Genomic DNA, 19,348 nt, shown 5'->3' with positions numbered 1-19,348 from the left:
GACTTTTGGCAAGTCTTGGGGGACCCTCCTGACCCCCTACAAGACTTGCTAAAAGTCCAGTGGGGGTCCGGGAGTGACCTTCTGCATTTGTGCCAACATAAGAACATGCCATACTGGGTCAGACCAAGGGTCCATCAAGCCCAGCAACCTGTTTCCAACAGTGGCCAATCCGGGCCATAAGAACCTGACAAGTACCCAAAAACTAAGTCTATTCCATTTTACCGTTGCTAGTAATAGCGGTGGTTATTATCTAAGTCAATTTAATTAATAGCAGATAATGGACTTCTCGTCCAAGAACTTATCCAATCCTTTTTTAAACACAGCTATACTAACTGCACTAACCACATCCTCTGGCAACAAATTCCAGAGTTTAATTGTGCGTTGAGTGAAAAAGAACTTTCTCCAATTAGTTTTAAATGTGCCACATGCTAACTTCATGGAATGCCCCCAAGTCTTTCTATTATCCGAAAGAGTAAAAAAACGATTCACATCTACCCATTCTAGACCTCTCATGATTTTAAACACCTCTATCATATCCCCCTTCAGTCGTCTCTTCTCCAAGCTGAAAAGTCCTAACCTCTTTAGTCTTTCCTCATAGGGGAGCTGTTCCATTCCTTTTATCATTTTGGTAGCCCTTCTCTGTACCTTCTCCATCGCAATTATATCTTTTTTGAGATGCGGCGACCAGAATTGTACACAGTATTCAAGGTGGGGGTCTCACCATGGAGCGATACAGAAGCATTATGACATTTTCCGTTTTATTCACCATTCCCTTTCTAATAATTCCCAACATTCTGTTTGCTTTTTTACTGCCGCAGCACACTGAACCAATGATTTCAATGTGTTATCCACTATGACGCCTAGATCTCTTTCTTGGGTAGTAGCACCTAATATGGAACCTAACATTGTGTAACTATAGCATGGGTTATTTTTCCCTATATATGCATCACCTTGCACTTGTCCACATTAAATTTCATCTGCCATTTAGATGCCCAATTTTCCAGCCTCACAAGGTCTTCCTGCAATTTAATTATTTATTTATTTACTTCTGACTCTTATATACCGATATTCTTGTAATAAGTTACAAATCACTTCGGTTTACATTATAACAAAAACCTGTGCAAAAGAATGTATTACATTAAAACAAGGATGAGCAAACTTGGATCCAAGTAACATGGTTTAACTTGGGGGTTTAACATGGGGATAACTGGAAGAGATCGTCTGCATAAAGAACAGAAAGCTAGAGATGTTGTTCTAGTGGCGAGCCACATAACTGACTCTAAGGTATAAAAAGACTCTACTGTTTGTCTGAGCAAGAGAAGGCGTGGTTGTTAAATCACAATCTGCTTGTGATTTAACTATTCTGAACAATTTTGTGTCATCTGCAAATTTGATTACCTCACTCGTCGTATTTCTTTCCAGATCATTTATAAATATATTGAAAAGGGAGTGGGCAGTACAGATCCCTGAGGGATCTGTACTGCCCACTCCCTTCCACTGAGAAAATTGTCTATTTAATCCTACTCTCTGTTTCCTGTCTTTTAGCCAGTTTGCAATCCACGAAAGGACATCGCCACCTATCCCATGACTTTTTACTTTTCCTAGAAGCTTCTCATGAGGAACTTTGTCAAATGCCTTCTGAAAATCCAAGTACACTACATCTACCGGTTCACCTTTATCCACATGTTTATTCACTCCTTCAAAAAAGTGAAGCAGATTTGTGAGGCAAGACTTGCCTTGGGTAAAGCCATGCTGACTTTGTTCGATTAAACCATGTCTTTCTATATGTGCTGTGATTTTGATGTTTAGAACACTTTCCACTATTTTTCCAGGCACTGAAGTCAGGCTAACCGGTCTGTAGTTTCCCGGATTGCCCCTGGAGCCCTTTTTAAATATGGGGGTTACATTAGCTATCCTCCAGTCTTCAGGTACAATGGATGATTTTAATGATAGGTTACAAATTTTTACTAATAGGTCTGAAATTTCATTTTTTAGTTCCTTCAGAACTCTGGGGTGTATACCATCCGGTCCAGGTGATTTACTACTCTTCAGTTTTTCAATCAAGTCTACCACATCTTCTAGGTTCACCGTGATTTCGTTCAGTCCATCTGAATCATTACCCATGAAAACCTTCTCCAGTATGGGTACCTCCCCAACATCCTCTTCAGTAAACACCGAAGAAAAGAAATCATTTAATCTTTCCGCGATGGCCTTATCTTCTCTAAGTGCCCCTTTAACCCCTCGATCATCTAACGGTCCAACTGACTCCCTCACAGGCTTTCTGCTTCGGATATATTTTAAAAAGTTTTTACTGTGAGTTTTTGCCTCTATGGCCACCTTCTTTTCAAATTCCCTCTTAGCTTGTCTTATCAATGTCTTACATTTAACTTGCCAACGTTTATGCATTATCCTATTTTCCTCTGTTGGATCCTTCTTCCAATTTTTGAATGAAGATCTTTTGGCTAAAATAGCTTTTTTCACCTACCCTTTTAACCATACCGGTAATCGTTTTGCCTGCTTTCCACCTTTCTTAATGTGTGGAATACATCTGGATTGTGCTTCTAGGATGGTATTTTTTAACAATGCCCACACCTCTTGCACACTTTTTACTTTTGTAGCTGCTCCTTTCAGTTTTTTTTCTAACAATTTTTCTCATTTTATCAAAGTTTCCCTTTTGAAAGTTTAGCACAAGAGCCGTGGATTTGCTTACTGTCCCCCTTCCAGTCATTAATTCAAATTTGATCATATTATGATCACTATTGCCAAGCGGCCCCACACCGTTACCTCTCTCACCAAATCTTGTGCTCCATTAAGAATTAGATCTAAAATTGCTCCCTCTCTCATAGTTTCCTGAACCAATTGCTCCATAAAGCTATAATTTATTCCATCCAGGAACTTTATCTCTGTAGCGTGTCCCGGTGTTACATTTACCCAGTCAATATTGGGGTAATTGAAGTCTTATCAGAAGGGAGTCATTAGTTAACCACCGCAACCAAAATCAGAAAATCCCGTAGTGGAACTCGAGCAATTTTTTTATGTATAGTAGCTTAAGAAGGTGTCAGCAAGCCTGACGTTGTGTGACTTTTTCAAAGACACCAACCGGTCTTTTCAATCATTCACCTTTAAATTTTAATGTTTTCAAAAATATTTTAGTAGATTTTTTGCTTTTTCTTTTAAAAATAGTCCTCCATTCTTGAAAAACAGACTCTTGAAGAATTCTATTTTACATATAATAGCCCAACACGGCCCGTGTTTCACTGATTAGCTTCTTCAGGGGCATGTAAAGAACATATAAACAAGAGTCTTTATCCCGTTCAAAAGGACGTAACATCTCAACCTTTTCAACCGGAACAACACAACGTCAGGCTTGCTGACACCTTCTTAAGCTACTATACATAAAAAATTGCTTGAGTTCCACTTTCGTATTTTCCAGTAATTGAAGTCTCCCATTATTACCGCACTACCAATTTGGTTAGCTTCCCTAATTTCTCTTAGCATTTCACTGTCAGTCTCACCATCTTGACCAGGTGGACGGTAGTATACTCCTATCACTATAGTCTTCCCCGACACACAAGGGATTTCTACCCATGAAGATTCAATTGTGCATTTAGTCTCATGCAGGATGTTTATCCTGTTGGACTCTATGCCATCCCGGACATAAAGCGCCACACCGCCTCCTGGGTGCTCCTCTGTCATTGCGATTTAATTTGTACCCCGTTATAGCACTGTCCCATTGGTTGTCCTCCTTCCACCATGTCTCTGAGATGCCAATTAAGTCTGTCATCATTCACTGCTATACATTCTAATTCTCCCATCTTACTTCTTAGACTTCTGGCATTAGCATACAAACATTTCAAAGTTTGTTTTTTGTTTCTATTTTCATTCTGCTTTTTAATTGATAGGGATAAGTTAGAATTTTTTAGGTCAGGTGAGTTTTTAGTTACAGGCACTTGGACTACTTTTCTTATTATTGGAACCTCACTGTCGGGATGCCCTAATTCTAATGCATCATTAGTATCCTTTGAAGATACCTCTCTCTGAACCATGCGCTGCTGAGCAACTGTTGGCTTTCCCCTTTGTTCTAGTTTAAAAGCTGCTCTATCTCCTTTTTAAAGGTTAGTGCCAGCAGTCTGGTTCCACCCTGGTTAAGGTGGATCCCATCCCTTCGGAAGAGACTCCCCCCTTCCCGAAAAGGTTCCCCAGTTCCTAATAAAACTGAATCCCTCTTCCTTGCACCATCGTCTCATCCACGCATTGAGACTCTGGAGCTCTGCCTGCCTCTGGTGACCTGCGCGTGGAACAGGGAGCATTTCAGAGAATGCTACCCTGGAGGTTCTGGATTTAAGTTTTCTACCTAAGAGTCTAAATTTGGCTTCCAGAACCTCCCTCCCACATTTTCCTATGTCGTTGATGCCCACATGTACCGCAACAGCCGGCTCCTCCCCAGCACTGTCTAAAATCCTATCTAGGTGACGTGTGAGGCCTGCCACCTTCGCACCAGGTAGGCATGTTACCAGGCGATCCTCACGCCCACCAGCCACCCAGCTGTCTACATTCCAAATAATCGAATCACCTACTATGACGGCTGACCTAACCCTTCCCTCCTGGGCAAGTAGGCCTTGGGGAGATATCCTCGGTGCGAAAGGATAGTGCATCACCTGGAGAGCAGGTCCTTGCTACAGGATCCTTTCCTGCTACACCTGGTTGGTGCTCTCCCATTATGAGACCTTCTTCCTCCAAGGCAGCACCAGGACTGCCAGCCTGAAGTTGGGACTTGGCTACTATGTCCCTGAAGATCTCATCTATATACCTCTGTCTGCCTCATCTCCTCCAGGTCTACCACTCTAGCCTCCAGAGATCGGACTTGTTCTCTGAGAACCAGGAGCTCTTTGCATCGCATGCACATGTACTTCTCACCAGTGGGTACAAATTCATTCATTCATTCATTCATTCATTTATTTATTTATTTATTTATTTATTTTATTTACATGTGACACTCGATGCAAAAGACTGGGAAGCCCCCCTCTTGCTGCTGGACTGCCTCCTTCATCTCAATTTTAATCAGTACCTAGTTAAGTTTTAGGTTGCTATGGGAGTAGGAATGTGTCTAACGTCCTTTAAATGTATTAGTGAATTCACTATATGTCTGGTAGTGGCCTACAGGTGTCTGATCAAATTTTCAGTAAAGTTTATGGTAGTGGTGGTGTGGTTTTTTTTTTTTTTTTTTTTTTTTTTTAATGAAAGTGGCACCTGCCTATAAATTAAAGGATGAGTGAGGGGTAGGAGGGTTGGGAAATACAAACAGTCTAACTTCAGTTAGTCAGCTAGAGTGACTTACTGCTCTCTTGCAGGCCGATACAGTAAAGCGCGGCTGCAGTTACCCCGTTTCTAACCCGCTGTGTACTCACAATTTGGCCGCTTAAGTCTAACCCGCGATTCACTATCTGTTTTTACCGATCCTTACCGCTTCTTTTACTCAACGTGTATCCCTTTCCGCCCGCGGCATGTATATGTATGTAAACGACCCGATTAGCTATTCCCTCCCATACAGCAACGTGCACCCCAACTATCTCCTTTTTAACCTGCTATCTTGCCGTGTCTTTTACCTGCTAATTTACCGCCTACCCTGACCCTGGCGTTAGTGTGGTTTCACACTAACGCCAGGTTTCACACTAACGCCAGGATCAGGGTAGGCGGCAAATTACAAAATTTCACACGAAAATTCACAGTCCCAAACCAACCCAATCCAAGCGTCAGGCAAGCCCCAGCAGAGAGAGACAAAATTTCACGGTCCCAGACCAAACCAATCCAATCCAAGCCCCAGCAGAGAGAGATGAAATTTCACAGTCCCGGGCAAACTTTCCCCCAGCCCCTGCTCACCTGCCCTGGCCGCAGCTACGCAAGCCCCCAGCAGCAGCAGTAGAAGGGCGTCGAGAGAGAGCCCTGGTGGTCCAGCAGGGGTCCGGGAGCAATCTCCTGCACTCGGGCCGTTGGCTGCCAGTAATCAAAATGGTGCCGATAGCCTTTGCCCTTACTATGTCACAGGGGCTACCGGTGCCATTGGTCAGCCCCTGTACATGGCACCGGTAGCCCCTGTGACATAGTAGGTCAAAGGCTATCGGCGCCATTTTGAATACTGGCAGCTGAGGGTGTGAGTGCAGGAGATGGCTCCCGGACCCCCCGCTGGACCACCAGGGAGTTTTGGTAAGTCTTGGGGGGGCCATGAGGGTGGGGGGGGGGTTTGTTTAAATTGGCTCCTTTAGGCAGCCAAATAATTCGGCAAAGATTTGTTGTACTCATGGGGAATCGCGATACATTTCGCTTCCCCAAGAATACAACGAATATGGCCCTATACGTTGCGGATTGCCAATTCGTAGGGAACGAATGCACACCCCTAGCTGACAGGTGCTGTCTTTTTTCCTTGCCTGGGCCTGAGCGAACTTCCTCTGCTCTGTGCCCATATTTGATTGGCCTCAATGGATGGTTGATTCAGACTTAGATCCTCTGTTCTATGGCCTGAGCCACAGGATGGTTCCTTTTCTACATATTTATTTATTTTTTTTGTGGGGTCCAACAGTTTCCTCCTGCTTCTTTGGGCTTCCAGCTTAATCAGACCCAGGACTGGGTTGCCATGGCATGAGCTTTCATTTGCAATTACTCGGGGATTTTTTTCCTTAATCTTATATCCCCTCCCAATTCACTTAATGCAATTGTTGCAGTGATGATCCTTGGCCGGGGGCAACGTGCCAGAGTTCTTTCTGGAATCCTGCAGTTATAGTCCCTGCAGCCCATGGATGATCTCTCCCCAGGAGAGATCCCCAGTTCCAGCTAGCCTGAGGCATGAAAGACCTAACCTGGGAATGGAGATCAGGTCCTAAATGTAGCAGTGTACAGCACTTCTAAGTAGCCATTGGGCTGACCTCTTTTTCTACAATTTTAATGCCATTCATGCTTCCATTTATCCAAGCCATTGCAATGGTATTCTTTGACTTGGAGGGTGAGATTTTGGCTCCCCTCTTCCCCAGGATCTGGAAGAAGTCACTTTAAGCCAGCTTGTACACATTGGGGTGGATTTTAAAAGGCCTGCGTGCCGGCACGCCTATTTTGCATAGGCCGCTGGCGCGCCTATTTTGCATAGGCTGCCGGCGCGCCTAAGTCCCGGGGCTTGTGGGAGGGGGCGTGTCTGGGGGCGTTCCCGAAACGATGTGGCGTTTCGGGGGCGTGGTCGAGGCCTCCGGACCAGCCCCCGGGACCGGAGGACGGAGCGGGGCTGCCGGCCGGCGCACAGCAGGCGTAACTTTGCCAACAAAGGTGGGGGGGGGGTTTAGATAGGGTCGGGGGGGGGTGGGTTAGGTGGGGGGAGGGCGAAGGAAAGTTCCCTCCGAGGCCGTTCCGAAATCGGAGCGGCCTCGGAGGGAACAGGCAGCGCTGCTGGGCTCCGCGCGCGCAGGTTGCACAAATGTGCACCCCTTTGCGCGCGCTGACCTCGGATTTTATAAGATACGCGCGTATCTTATAAAATCCAGCATACTTTTGTTTGCACCTGGTGCGCGAACAAAAGTACGCGATCGCGTATTTTTTAAAGATGTACCCCATTGCTGGGACTTCTTCCCATGAGGGCTCTGAGCATTGCCTCTGCAGCATCTCCAGTCTCTCTTGTTCTGAGAAGCCAGAGTGAGAATTTGGAAATCCAGTTCAGGTTTCTTGCAGAGCAGCTCATTGCCATGGGCTGAATGTATTATGATGATTACATTTTACTTAATGCATCATAAAAACAAAACATTAAATTTATTTCACTTGACATTTACAACAAAATCCAGTTTTGGTTCCAAGGTAAGATGTTTTGACCCTATCAATAATCTTTTATTTTTTCATTATGAAGTAATCAATAAATGTATGTATAATTCTGTCCAACCCATTTAATTGCATGCACATTTTAATATGTCAGGAGTATAAAATAATTTGTAAAAATATAGAGAATTTTTCATGGTGCTTTGGTTTAATCATCTTAAACTTGTATTTCTGTCTTTAGTTCACAGTGGGAGAAAATACAGCAAGAAGACAGAGAAGCTAACCAACTGAAAGGTATTATTGAAAGTGATATATAAATTGGACAAACATAATCAAGATGGTGATTCTGCATGTATTATCTGATCTGTACCTGGTGGGTAAGCAGTAAAAGGAGGCAACAAAACCTCTAAAGAATTCAGGGAGAAGAACAAGGGTGTACCAAAGGCTCACAGATCAGATAGATAATTAACACACAGAATGCATTCTTTAGATACAATGGGATTCAACATATGAACAAAATCCCAAGAAAGCAAGAACCAACTTGCAGTGAAATAAAAAAAAGAATGGGACAAGTTTGTCAGGATAGAAACTGACAAAGACCCATATTTTGGCATGTTCAGTTTTTTATAATTAAATTTTTCAAAATATACATATAGTAAAATTGGAGAAATCACTACTTACCTGATAATTTCCTTTCCTCTAGTAAGGGCAGGCCAATCTCCATGAGTGGGTTATGCACTTCTGCCAGCAGATGGAGACTGAGCAAAAGCTGCGTCACGGCCATATGGTCCCGCCCCGACAGCCCACCAGTATTCTCTGGAAAAGCCAAACTGTGGACAAACTGATTATTCTTGAACATTATTATTAACAGCTAGCTCTTCATGTTTCTCAACCAGCAGAACCCTGAGCTCAGGCAAAAGAAGGAACATATGTAGCAAAATAAGGGCTAGAGAAGCCACGTACCCATTTTCAATAAAGAGCAGGAAACATACTCTGCACAGCTTGCCAGAAGGAAAGGCTAAACACAAATTAAAACTTTGGCAGCCAAGCGTGGGTCAGAAATTGACCTGCCCTTACTAGAGGAAAGGAAATTATTAGGTAAGTAGTAATTTCTCCATCCTTAGCATTCAGGCAGGTCAATCCCCACGAGTTGGATGTACCAAAGCTAATCTGGAAAAGGGCAGGAGGCTACCAGTGGTCCAGTCAATACCACCTGCACAAACGCGGCGTCCTCCCTTGCCCTAACATCCAGGCAGTATTGGAGAAGGTGTGCAAAGATGAGCATGTCACCTCTTGGCAAATTTCAGCAGGCGACGACAAATGAATTTCCGCCCATTTGTTTTGGTAAGGCAACCTCAGACGGGTCATTGCTGAAATTTACATTCAGTATTTTCACCATGGGGTATTATGAAGGTCCTCACATACACATAGAGAAATATTCTTGTTTTCATTTAAAACAAAAGTGATATTGGTAACAGGTGTTTCAGTTTGTGAAAACAAAAATTTTGTCATGAAAATATACTGTAAACAGATACGGGCAGTACAGGAAAAATAATCAGGAAAAAAAATTCCACTCATTCTTTTGATTGTGGCCAGAAGGAGCAAGGTTATCAGCTTTAAAAATCCCTTGTCCTAGTTTGGCTTACAAAGTTTTTTCCCTGTCTCTTCCATGCCATTGCATGTAAGCTTGGAACGCCTGCAAGTTTGGCTTTCAAAGTTTTTTCCCTGTCTCTTCCATACCATTGCATGTAAGCTTGGAACGCCCGCAAGTTGAAGACTAACTTGCTTAAAGGACTGAGAAGACTTATGTGGCATTGGCTGCATGGGACACCAGCTCATGCTCAGAATGACCACCTTGGTCTTTCTAAGCTCTGAGAGAGCGTTTCCATTTTGGTGCCATCACTTGTATGTTTGATTTATCCTGCTGTCTATGGAGAGCACCTGTTACAGGTAAGCAGCTTTGCTTACTCTAAGGGTGGTCCTTGTATCTGTAATGAGGGCTGTATTATAAATGTCTCGCCAGCATTTGTGTTTGAAATTTAAAGAACCATAAATTAAAGATCTAGAGAAACAAAAAAACCCCCACCCTTTAGTTAGCACATGTAAGTTCAGTTTCCATAGCCAGAACTAAAAAGACCATTCATTCACTTTGCTGTATTAATACTAGAGGTATAATGGCCTGCTGAAATCAATAATATGGTGGGTATTTGCCAGAAAAAAATTTGAAATCTTACCCCACTGTTCTAGGTCACATTCAGTGAATCATCCATTTTTATCCTGCTCCTATATAATGTTTATTGAATTTATAGCAATATTGAATGTTGCCTTCAGAGATCTTAGCAAGCTCTTGATATAATTTTAGTGATGTTGATCTATTACAGAGATGCCCAATGGCTTAATTAATTTTGTGATAAGTACATTTTAGAACAATTGTGCATTTTTCAGCAGTTGCATCAGGTTTGTGCAATTAAAACAAAGGTGTGTTCTCTGCCTGCTGTTCAGGATTTCAAAAATATCACACTGATGGTAGTTTCAACTTGATATCTTTCAAAGGTTTTGCTTCAATTTTTTTAAGCAGGTCCCCTGAAACTCTGGACTTGGCCATGTTAAAAGCATTTTCATAAATGACCTCTCCCGGAATGTGATCTAACTGGATTCTTTTGACATTTTTAGTTTAGCTTATTAAATTTGATGACTCACCTCTCCTTACAGATTAATAAAAGCGATGTACACTTAAAAATGAAGAAATATAGATAAAAATAAACAGTCATAAATTAAAATGGTGAAAAAATATTATGTGAGCTGCCATCTGTAATATAAATCATGGATCAATCAGATCCAGGGATGGTGAGGTAGTTTGCAACATTTTTGCTAACATGACTTCCCCAGAGCCTTAAACTTACAAGGGAACACAATAAATAACTTCAGGAATGACAACTTCACTGGAATATCATTGAATGACTAATCTTGTGTGAAACTTTTGGCAATACTGCACAGTGCATAGAATGACCTGCCTAGGTAACAGATTGTGTTACCTAGGCAGGTCGTGAGCTGATAGAAATTTCCTTGTTACAAAGTACAATTTTGTTTTAAAGTTTGTTTTTATTCTTTAAATTTTTCTGAAAGCTCCTTGCACAAACATTCTGAATAGCTACATCAGTGAAATATAGTAATTCTAAGGGATTTGCACTAGCTGCTTCAGGTAATCCAATCGCTCATAATCTAACTGAACCTTTTACTTATTTTGTTGTTAACTTAAATATGATGGCACCACCTAGCATCTCAAAAACTTCAATTCATATTTCAAAAATATACCTCACAGCAGCAGGAGAAGGATCTAAAGTACCATCAGCTCCTGTCCAGAGAGTTTGGAAGGTTTATGAAGCCTTTCATAGGGACTTGAAACTCTCTTTAGCTGAAAGATTTGTTCCATGTGTAATACTAGTCTTAGCTAGTTAGAAATCATGCAAGAATGCAGACTTTCCCTTGTTCATCTGTCCACTGACAGGATTTCTTTGGTGCAGAATTGGTTACATTTAATTGGAATACAGTTTTAGTAAAAACAGTTACTGTTAAAAAGAGCAATGCTCTGTCTTTGAGACCAGCTTTTCCCAATGTTTTCAAGCCAAAGGCACATTTACAATAACAAAAAATTGTTGTGCGACATACCCAGCCTCCTTGGGGCGGGCAAGGCAGACATGGAGAGGGCTCATATGATCAAAAGAAGAGCTTAGGAAGCATTGAAAGCCCTACCACTATCTCTGCCAAATTTTGAAACAAAGGAAGGAGACACAGATGAACTTATCACAATGGACCAGTTCGCTGCAGGAGAAAAGAAGTCAGTCTGGTGTAGGCAGCTGGCTCAGTTAGTTACCTTGGTTGCTGAATGTAGCTGCCAGAGTTCCTTAGCCCCTGCTGCTCCCAACGTTCAGTGCACAGTGCATACTCCTCCTGTCTCTCAGCTTGGGGATAAGACAGAGGCTGGATGGACTGAGGAGGCTCAGGAGGGAGGGAGAAAATGAGAATGAGGTGTGAACTGTGTGAATTGCACAAAGAGGGGCCTGGATATCCATGGGCATGATACCCATTAGTTACCACACTCTAGATCTCATTCTGTAGTTAGGAAGAAGAGGCATGCATGATTACATCAGAAAGGAGCTCCTGTGTATTTTTAAGATCCACTGTTGGTGACTAATTGCTGTAAGGTGTTGAGAGCAGAGCACAGATGCTGGTCTGGATCTGCGCATCAGGCAGATGCGACTTTTCCATGGCACACCTGATCAGATCTTAATGCACACTGCTTGGAAAACACTGATTTAGGCAGCTCCTCAGTCTGAACTCGTCCCATAACCTGATGAGGGACTACATTGTATCACTGTATTTAATTGAAGGAAAACATTTCATTTTTATAATGTGACCCAATAAATAGATCACTTACAATTTTTTTTTTTTTTGCATCGAAGAGCTTAATGAGCCTGACATTCTGTATTGGATCACAGCTTTATCAATAGAAATTAGTGTTTTCACAGATCTTTCCCAATAAGACTTTTCTATAATGCATTTTACACCAAGTAAGGCAAAACACCTTCTGTTTTTCAATTTGTACTGCTATCCTTTTCCTATTTTGTTTTTGCTGTATAGAACAATGCAGTCTGGCAGCAAGATGGGAGCTATCCAGTGGTTTGCCTAGCATGCCACATATATGATTATCTACCAATTGGTAAGAGCTTGTATGTGTGCATCTTGTGCAGAGAGATCCTGGCTGTCAGAGACAGAGTTCAATTTTTGGAGGCTAGAGTGGCAGACCTGGAGGAACTGAGGCAGACAGAGAAGTATATAGATACCTTCAAGGACATAGAGCAATTCCACTTCCAGTCTGCAAGCCCCTGTACTGCCTTGGAGGAGCATGGTCACATGGAAGAACAGCATCACCTTGGTATGACAGGAAACAATCCTGTAGCTAGTGCCCTTCCTCCAGGTGAAGCACCAAGGATGCCTCTCCAGGGGCATATGCAAAGGAGGAAATGATTAGAACAGCCATTGGAGATCCAATCATTAGGCACATAGCTCTGTATCTGGTGGGTGTGAGGATTGCTTGATAGCTTGCCTACCTCATGTGAAGGAGTTGGACCTCATGTACCACCTAGATAGGATTTTAGACAGTGTTGGGGAGGAGCTGGTTGTCAGGGTACACATGGGTAGCAATGACATAAAACATGGGAGGCAGGTTCCTGAAGTCAAATTTAGGTTTTTAGATAGAAAGTTGAAATCCAGAACCTCCAGGATTGCATTTTTCAAAATGCTCTCCTTTGCACTCACAGGACTGTAGAGGCAGGCAATACTCCAGAATATCAGTGCATGGATGAGGTGGTGGTGCAAGGAAAAAGGTTTTAGATTCATTAGGAACTGGGCAACATTTTGTGGAAAGTGGAGCTAGTCCAAAAGGATGAACTCCACCTTAACCAGGATGGACCTCAGCTGCTGGAACTAATGTTTGAAAAGGAGAGGGAGCAGCTTTTAAACTAAATCATGGGGAAGTGCATGATTCGGAATGAGATATCTTCAAAGGATACTGGTATAGTGGGAAGTTAAAACATCTCGCTAGAGAGGTGATTGAGCAGAAGTTGCCCAGGTGGATTTAAATAAAGAACAGACAGATATGATTCCAAACTACCTATTCAACTGCTAGGCAGGCTGTAAATATAATTAAAAAACATACTTTGAATTGTCTATGTTTGAATGCCAGAAGTCTGAAGATTAGGGAGCTGGAACATATTGCATTGAACAAAGATGAAGATAAGAGGCATTTCAGAGACCTGGTGGAAGGAGGATAAACATTGGGACACTGTGATATCAGCGTAGACATTATTTTGAAATGATAGGTCAAATCAAATTGGAGGAGGGATGGCATAGTCAAATAGGATAAAAGTCCTGCAAGAGATAAAAATGTAATATAGAATCTCTATGGATAGAAATTCCATGTGTGATGGGGAAGATAATAGCAGTGGGGGTAAACTACCATTTGCCTTGCCAGGAAAAAGAGTCGGACAGTGAAATCTAGCAAATTAGCAAGCTAGCAAATTAGGAACCACAATAATGGCAGATTTCAGTTACTCCAGTATTTATTAGGTGAATATCTCATCAGGACATGCTAAGGAGGTAAACTTTTAAATGACACCAATAACTGGTTCATGGAGCAGCTGGTCCTGGAACTGGCAAGGAGGGGGGGGGGGGAACTACTCTGGATCTAATCCTCTGTACAATGCAGGATTTGGTAAGAGAGGTAATAGTGGTGTGGCTGAATGGCAATATTGATCATAACATAATCAAATTTAACATTATCACTGAAGTGAGGAAATTACGGAAAACTACTGCCAGTAGCATTTAATTTTAAATTGAGAGACTACGATAATATGAAGAAATTAGGAAAAAATTAAAAGGAACAGTTGCAAAGGTTCACAAAATTAGGTAACTAGTTTCTAATTGATGATAAACAAAGTTACGGTAACTAGTGTAAATAAGCCACCAATTATTCTTATACATCTCCACCATGTGTATACTTAATTTTTAACTTAACAATTAATACATGATTTTTTTTGTTTAAGAACATAACATAAGAAAATGCCATACTGGGTCAGACCAAGGGTCCATCAAGCCCAGCATCCTGTTTCCAACAGTGGCCAATCCAGGCCATAAGAACCTGGCAAGTACCCAAAAACTAAGTCTATTCCATGTAACCATTGCTAATGGCAGTGGCTATTCTCTAAGTGAACTTAATAGCAGGTAATGGACTTCTCCTCCAAGAACTTATCCAATCCTTTTTTAAACACAGCTATACTAACTGCACGAACCACATTCTCTGGCAACAAATTCCAGAGTTTAATTGTGCGTTGAGTAAAAAAAGAACTTTCTCCGATTAGTTTTAAATGTGCCCCATGCTAACTTCATGGAGTGCCCCCTAGTCTTTCTACTATCCGAAAGAGTAAATAACAGATTCACATCTACCCGTTCTAGACCTCTCATGATTTTAAACACCTCTATCATATCCCCCCTCAGTCGTCTCTTCTCCAAGCTAAAAAGTCCTAACCTGTTTACATAACAAAAATTTTTTTTCAAAGAGGAAAAGACCTCAGTACTGGTAAAGAATATGATGTTTCAAATTCTAAGTGACCAGTTGTTACAATCACGGGTCTAAAAACCTCTTATTATTTTTATTCCAAAAAAATGCAAAACATTTTGTTTTGTAAATTCCTTAATGATACTTCTTTTTTTAAAAACACTGTAAATTGCACAATATTTGTTTTTTTTAGAACTTTATAATTATGCCGCCACTTACATGAATTTCTTCTTATATGAATTTCAATCAAATGGCATTGCCAGTTTTTATATGAATTTCTTGAAATGCACTTTAACCGGAGACTTTAGCGTTTTATCTTTTGACCAACGTCTTTGATCTTAAATCTTACCTGACATACAAAATGAATCAATTGAGCACTTATCTTTAAACTTGCTCCATAGTTAATTTTTTCTTTTCGATTAGATTAATGCCTCAGTTGTATGTTTATCCTCAGCCAACGTTGCCAATGTTTCGCTAACACTGCATCAGGGCAGGTTTGTTTGTATTTTCAGCTTTCCTTCTTTGAAAAAATTAACTATGGAGCAAGTTTAAAGATAAGTGTTCAGTTGATTCATTTTGTATGTTGGGTAAGATTTATGATCAAAGACATTGGTCAAAAGATAAAACGCTGAAATCTCTGGTTAAAGTGCATTTCAAGAAATTCATATAAAAAGTGGCAATGCCATTTGATTGAAATTCATATAATAAAATTCATATAAGAAGTGGCATAATTATAAAATTCTAAAAAAATGTGCAATTTAGTGGTTTAAAAAAAAAGGAATCATTAAAGAATTTACAAGACAAATATTTTTGCATTTTTTGGAATAAAAATAAAAAATAAGAGGTTTTTAGACCTGTGATTGTAACAACTAGTCACTTAGAATTTGAAATATCATATTCTTTACCTGTACTGAGGTCTTTTACTCTAAAAAAAAAAAAAAAAAAAAAAAAAAAGTTTTTGTTATATAAAAACAAAATCATGTATTAATTGTTAAGTTAAAAATTAAGTATACACATGGTGGAGACCTATAAGAATAATTGGTGGCTTACAACAGTTGCAAAGGTTAAAACTTTACATGTGATGTGGATGCTATTCAAAAATATATCTTAGAAGCCCAGACTAAGTGTATTCCATGCATTAAAAAAAAAAGGTAGAAAGAAGACCAAATGATTGCTTGCATGATAAAATGGTGAGGTGAATGTGACTATTAAAACCAAATGTACATCTTCCAAAAACTAGAAGATGGATGCAAATGAAGGAAATAGGAAAGAACGTAAGCCTTGGCAAACTTGATATAAAGCATTAAAAAGGCCTAAAAGAGAATATAAAAAGATTAACATCAGGACATAATAGAGGAGTAAAATTCCTGAATGGAATAAATGATTGCTTCATGTAGCAATTGGTTAAGGAACTGACGAGAGAGCTATTTTAGATCTAATTCTTAGTAGAAAGGATTTGGTGCGAGAGGTAACTATGGTGGAACCACTTGGCAATAGTGTTTATAACATGATCAAATTTGACTTAATGACTGGAAGAGGGACAATAAGTAAATCTACAGCTCTAGCACTAAACTTTCAAAAGGGAGACTTTTGATAAAATGAGGAAAATAATTTAGAAAAACCTGAAAGGTGCAGCTGCAAAGGTTGAGTGTACATATGTGGACATTGTTTAAAAATACCATTTTAGAAATGCAGTCCAGATGTATTCCTCACATTTTAAAAAATGTGAAAGGATGGCCAAATGACTGATGGCATGGTTAAAAGACAAGGCGAAAGAAGCAATTTTAGCCAAAAAAACTTCCTTCAAAAATTGGAAGTTAAGTGATCAAATTTGCAGATGGCACAACATTATTTAGAGTTCTTTCACAAGCAGATTGTGATAAATTGCAAGAGAACCTTGGAAGATTGGGAACCCAAATGGCACATGAAATTTAATGTGGACAAGTGCAAAGTGGTGCACATAGAGAAAAGTAACCCATGTTATCATTACAGGTTGTTAGGATCCATATTAGGAATTACCTCCTAGGAAAAATATGTGGGTGTCATAGTGGACAATACATGGAAATCAGCGGTTCAGTGTGTTGCAGCGGTCAAAAAAGCAAATAGAATGTTAGAGATTATTATTTATATAGCCATTTTATATACCTTCATTCCAAATAAGATCACAGCGGTTTACAAGATGATGTACTTATTATACACAAACAGGTACATTGACTTAATGAGGTCAAACATATAATTTAAAAATTATTAGGAATGGTGAATAAAATGGAGAATGTTATAGTACCTCTGTATCATTCCATGGTGAGACCACATCTTGAGTACTGTGCAGTTCTGGTTGCCACATCTAAAACCCCCCCAAAAAAAAACAAACAACCAAAAAAAAACATAGCTGTACTGGAAAAGGTTCAGAGAAGGGTGACCAAAATGATAAAGGGAATGGAATGGCTCCTCTGAGGAAAGGCTTAAAGAGGTTAGGGCTGTTCAGCTTAGAAGAAAAGACGGCTGAGGGGAGGATATGATAAAGGGCTATAAAATCATGAGATGATTAGAATGGGTAAATATGAATTGGTTATTTACTCTTTCAAATAATACAAAGATTAGGAGGAACTCCATGAAGTTAGTAAATAGCACATTTAAAACAAATTGGAGACATTTGTTTCACTCAACGCACAATTAAGCTCTGGAATTCAGTTAGCGTAGCTGGGTTTAAAAAAGGTTTGAACAATTTCCTGGAGGTGAAGTCCATAAACTACTATTAATCAAATTGACTTAAGAAATAGCCACTGCTTATTAATGTCATTAATAGCATGGAATTTATTTAATATTTAGGAATTTGCCAGATATTCTATCCTGTTGGAAGCAGGATGCTGTGCTTGACGGAACCTCTGTCTGACCAGTGTGGTATCTTCTTATGTTCTTATAACAAAGCGAAATTAAAACATTTTCAAGTATGTCTGCAGCAAAATTCTTGTGATGGAGTCGATCGGAGCACAAGATGACTGAGGGGTAAAAAAGGGTGGTTAGGGGAAGACAAGGCCATAGCACAAAAGCTAAATGAATTCTTTGTTTCAACCTTTACTGAGGAGGGTGTTGGGGAGATGCCTACACCAGAAAAATTCTTTGAGGGGGGGTGATCTAGAGGAACTGAATCAAACATACAGTGAACTGGGAAGATGTAATAGTGCAAATTGACAAACTAAAGAGTAACAATTAAACTCTGGAATTTGTTGCCAGAGGATGTGGTTAGTGCAATTAGTGTAGCTGTTTCTTGGAGGAGAAGTCCATTACCTGCTATTAATTAAGTTGATTTAGAAAATAGCCACTGCTATTACTAGCAACAGTAGCATGGGATAGACTTAGTTTTTGGGTACTTGCCAGGTTCTTATGGCCTGGATTGGCCACTGTTGGAAACAGGATGCTGGGCTTGATGGATCCTTGGCCTGACCCAGTATGGCATGTTCTTATGTAAATCACTCGGAGTGGATATTATGCATACCAGAATTCTGAAGGAAACATGAAAATTTAGGCTTATTACTAGTAATCTCTAAATTCTCATTCAAATTAGCTATGGTACCTGAGGGTTAGAGAATGGCCAATGTAACACCCATTTTTTAAAAGGGCTTTAGGATGATTCAGGAAACTATAGACTGGTGAGCCTAAATTCTTTGCAAGGCAAAATGGTAGAAACTATTCTTTAGAGCAAACTTACTGGCCATCTGGATAGATAAATGGGGCAGAGCCATCTTGTCTTACAAATCTGTTCAATTTTTTGAACGGGTTAGCAAACATGTTGACCAGGTTGACCAAGTGAGTCATAGTGTACCTTGATTTTCAGAAGACATTTGACAGTGATCCTCATAAGAGAGGATTCAGGACATTTAAAAAGTCATGGGATAGAAGGCTAAAGGATAGGAAACAGTTAAGACTTGAATGTTCATTTCACTCAATGGAGAAAAGTAAATGGTGGTATACCTCAGGGATCTGGACTGGGACCGGTACATTTTAATATATTTATAAATGATCTGGAAGAGGGAGTGAAGTGATCAAATTTGCAGATTACACAAATCTTTTTTCCAAGTTGTTTGAGTGGATTGTGAGAAATTACAAGAGAACCTTGTGAAACTAGGGGATTGGGTGTCTAAATGACTGATGACATTTAATGTAAACAAGTGCAAACTGATGCATATAAAGAATAATCCAGACTCTAGGTACATGATGCTAGATCAGGGATGGCAAACTCCAGTCCTCGAATGCCACAAAAAGGCCAGGTTTTCAGGATATCTACAATACATACATATGAGAGAGATTAGCATACAGTGGAAGCAGTGCATGCAAATATTTCTCATGCATATTCATTGTAGAAATCCTGAAAACCTGTCCTATTTGTGGCACTCGGACTGGAGTTCACCATCCCTATGCTAGACTCCATATAAGGCGTTA

At 40.3% G+C, this 19,348-nt stretch overlaps 1 protein-coding gene across 6 annotated transcripts in view; it reads left to right on the top strand.

The window, feature by feature from the left end:
• ORC5 (origin recognition complex subunit 5) overlaps positions 1–19,348 on the top strand; it is a 320,424-nt gene that overhangs the window by 123,944 nt on the left and 177,132 nt on the right. For all 6 annotated transcript variants that reach the window (XM_029616273.1, XM_029616274.1, XM_029616275.1 and 3 more), the window contains one exon: positions 8,033–8,085. In XM_029616273.1, coding sequence (XP_029472133.1) covers positions 8,033–8,085 — 53 coding nt within the window. The remainder of the gene's footprint in view (positions 1–8,032; positions 8,086–19,348) is intronic.

This window comes from Rhinatrema bivittatum, chromosome 9 (assembly GCF_901001135.1).
Source record: "Rhinatrema bivittatum chromosome 9, aRhiBiv1.1, whole genome shotgun sequence".
Classification (NCBI taxonomy): domain Eukaryota; kingdom Metazoa; phylum Chordata; class Amphibia; order Gymnophiona; family Rhinatrematidae; genus Rhinatrema; species Rhinatrema bivittatum.
The sequence above is the reverse complement of the archived record's forward strand: the minus strand, read 5'-3'. Positions and strand labels throughout refer to the sequence as shown.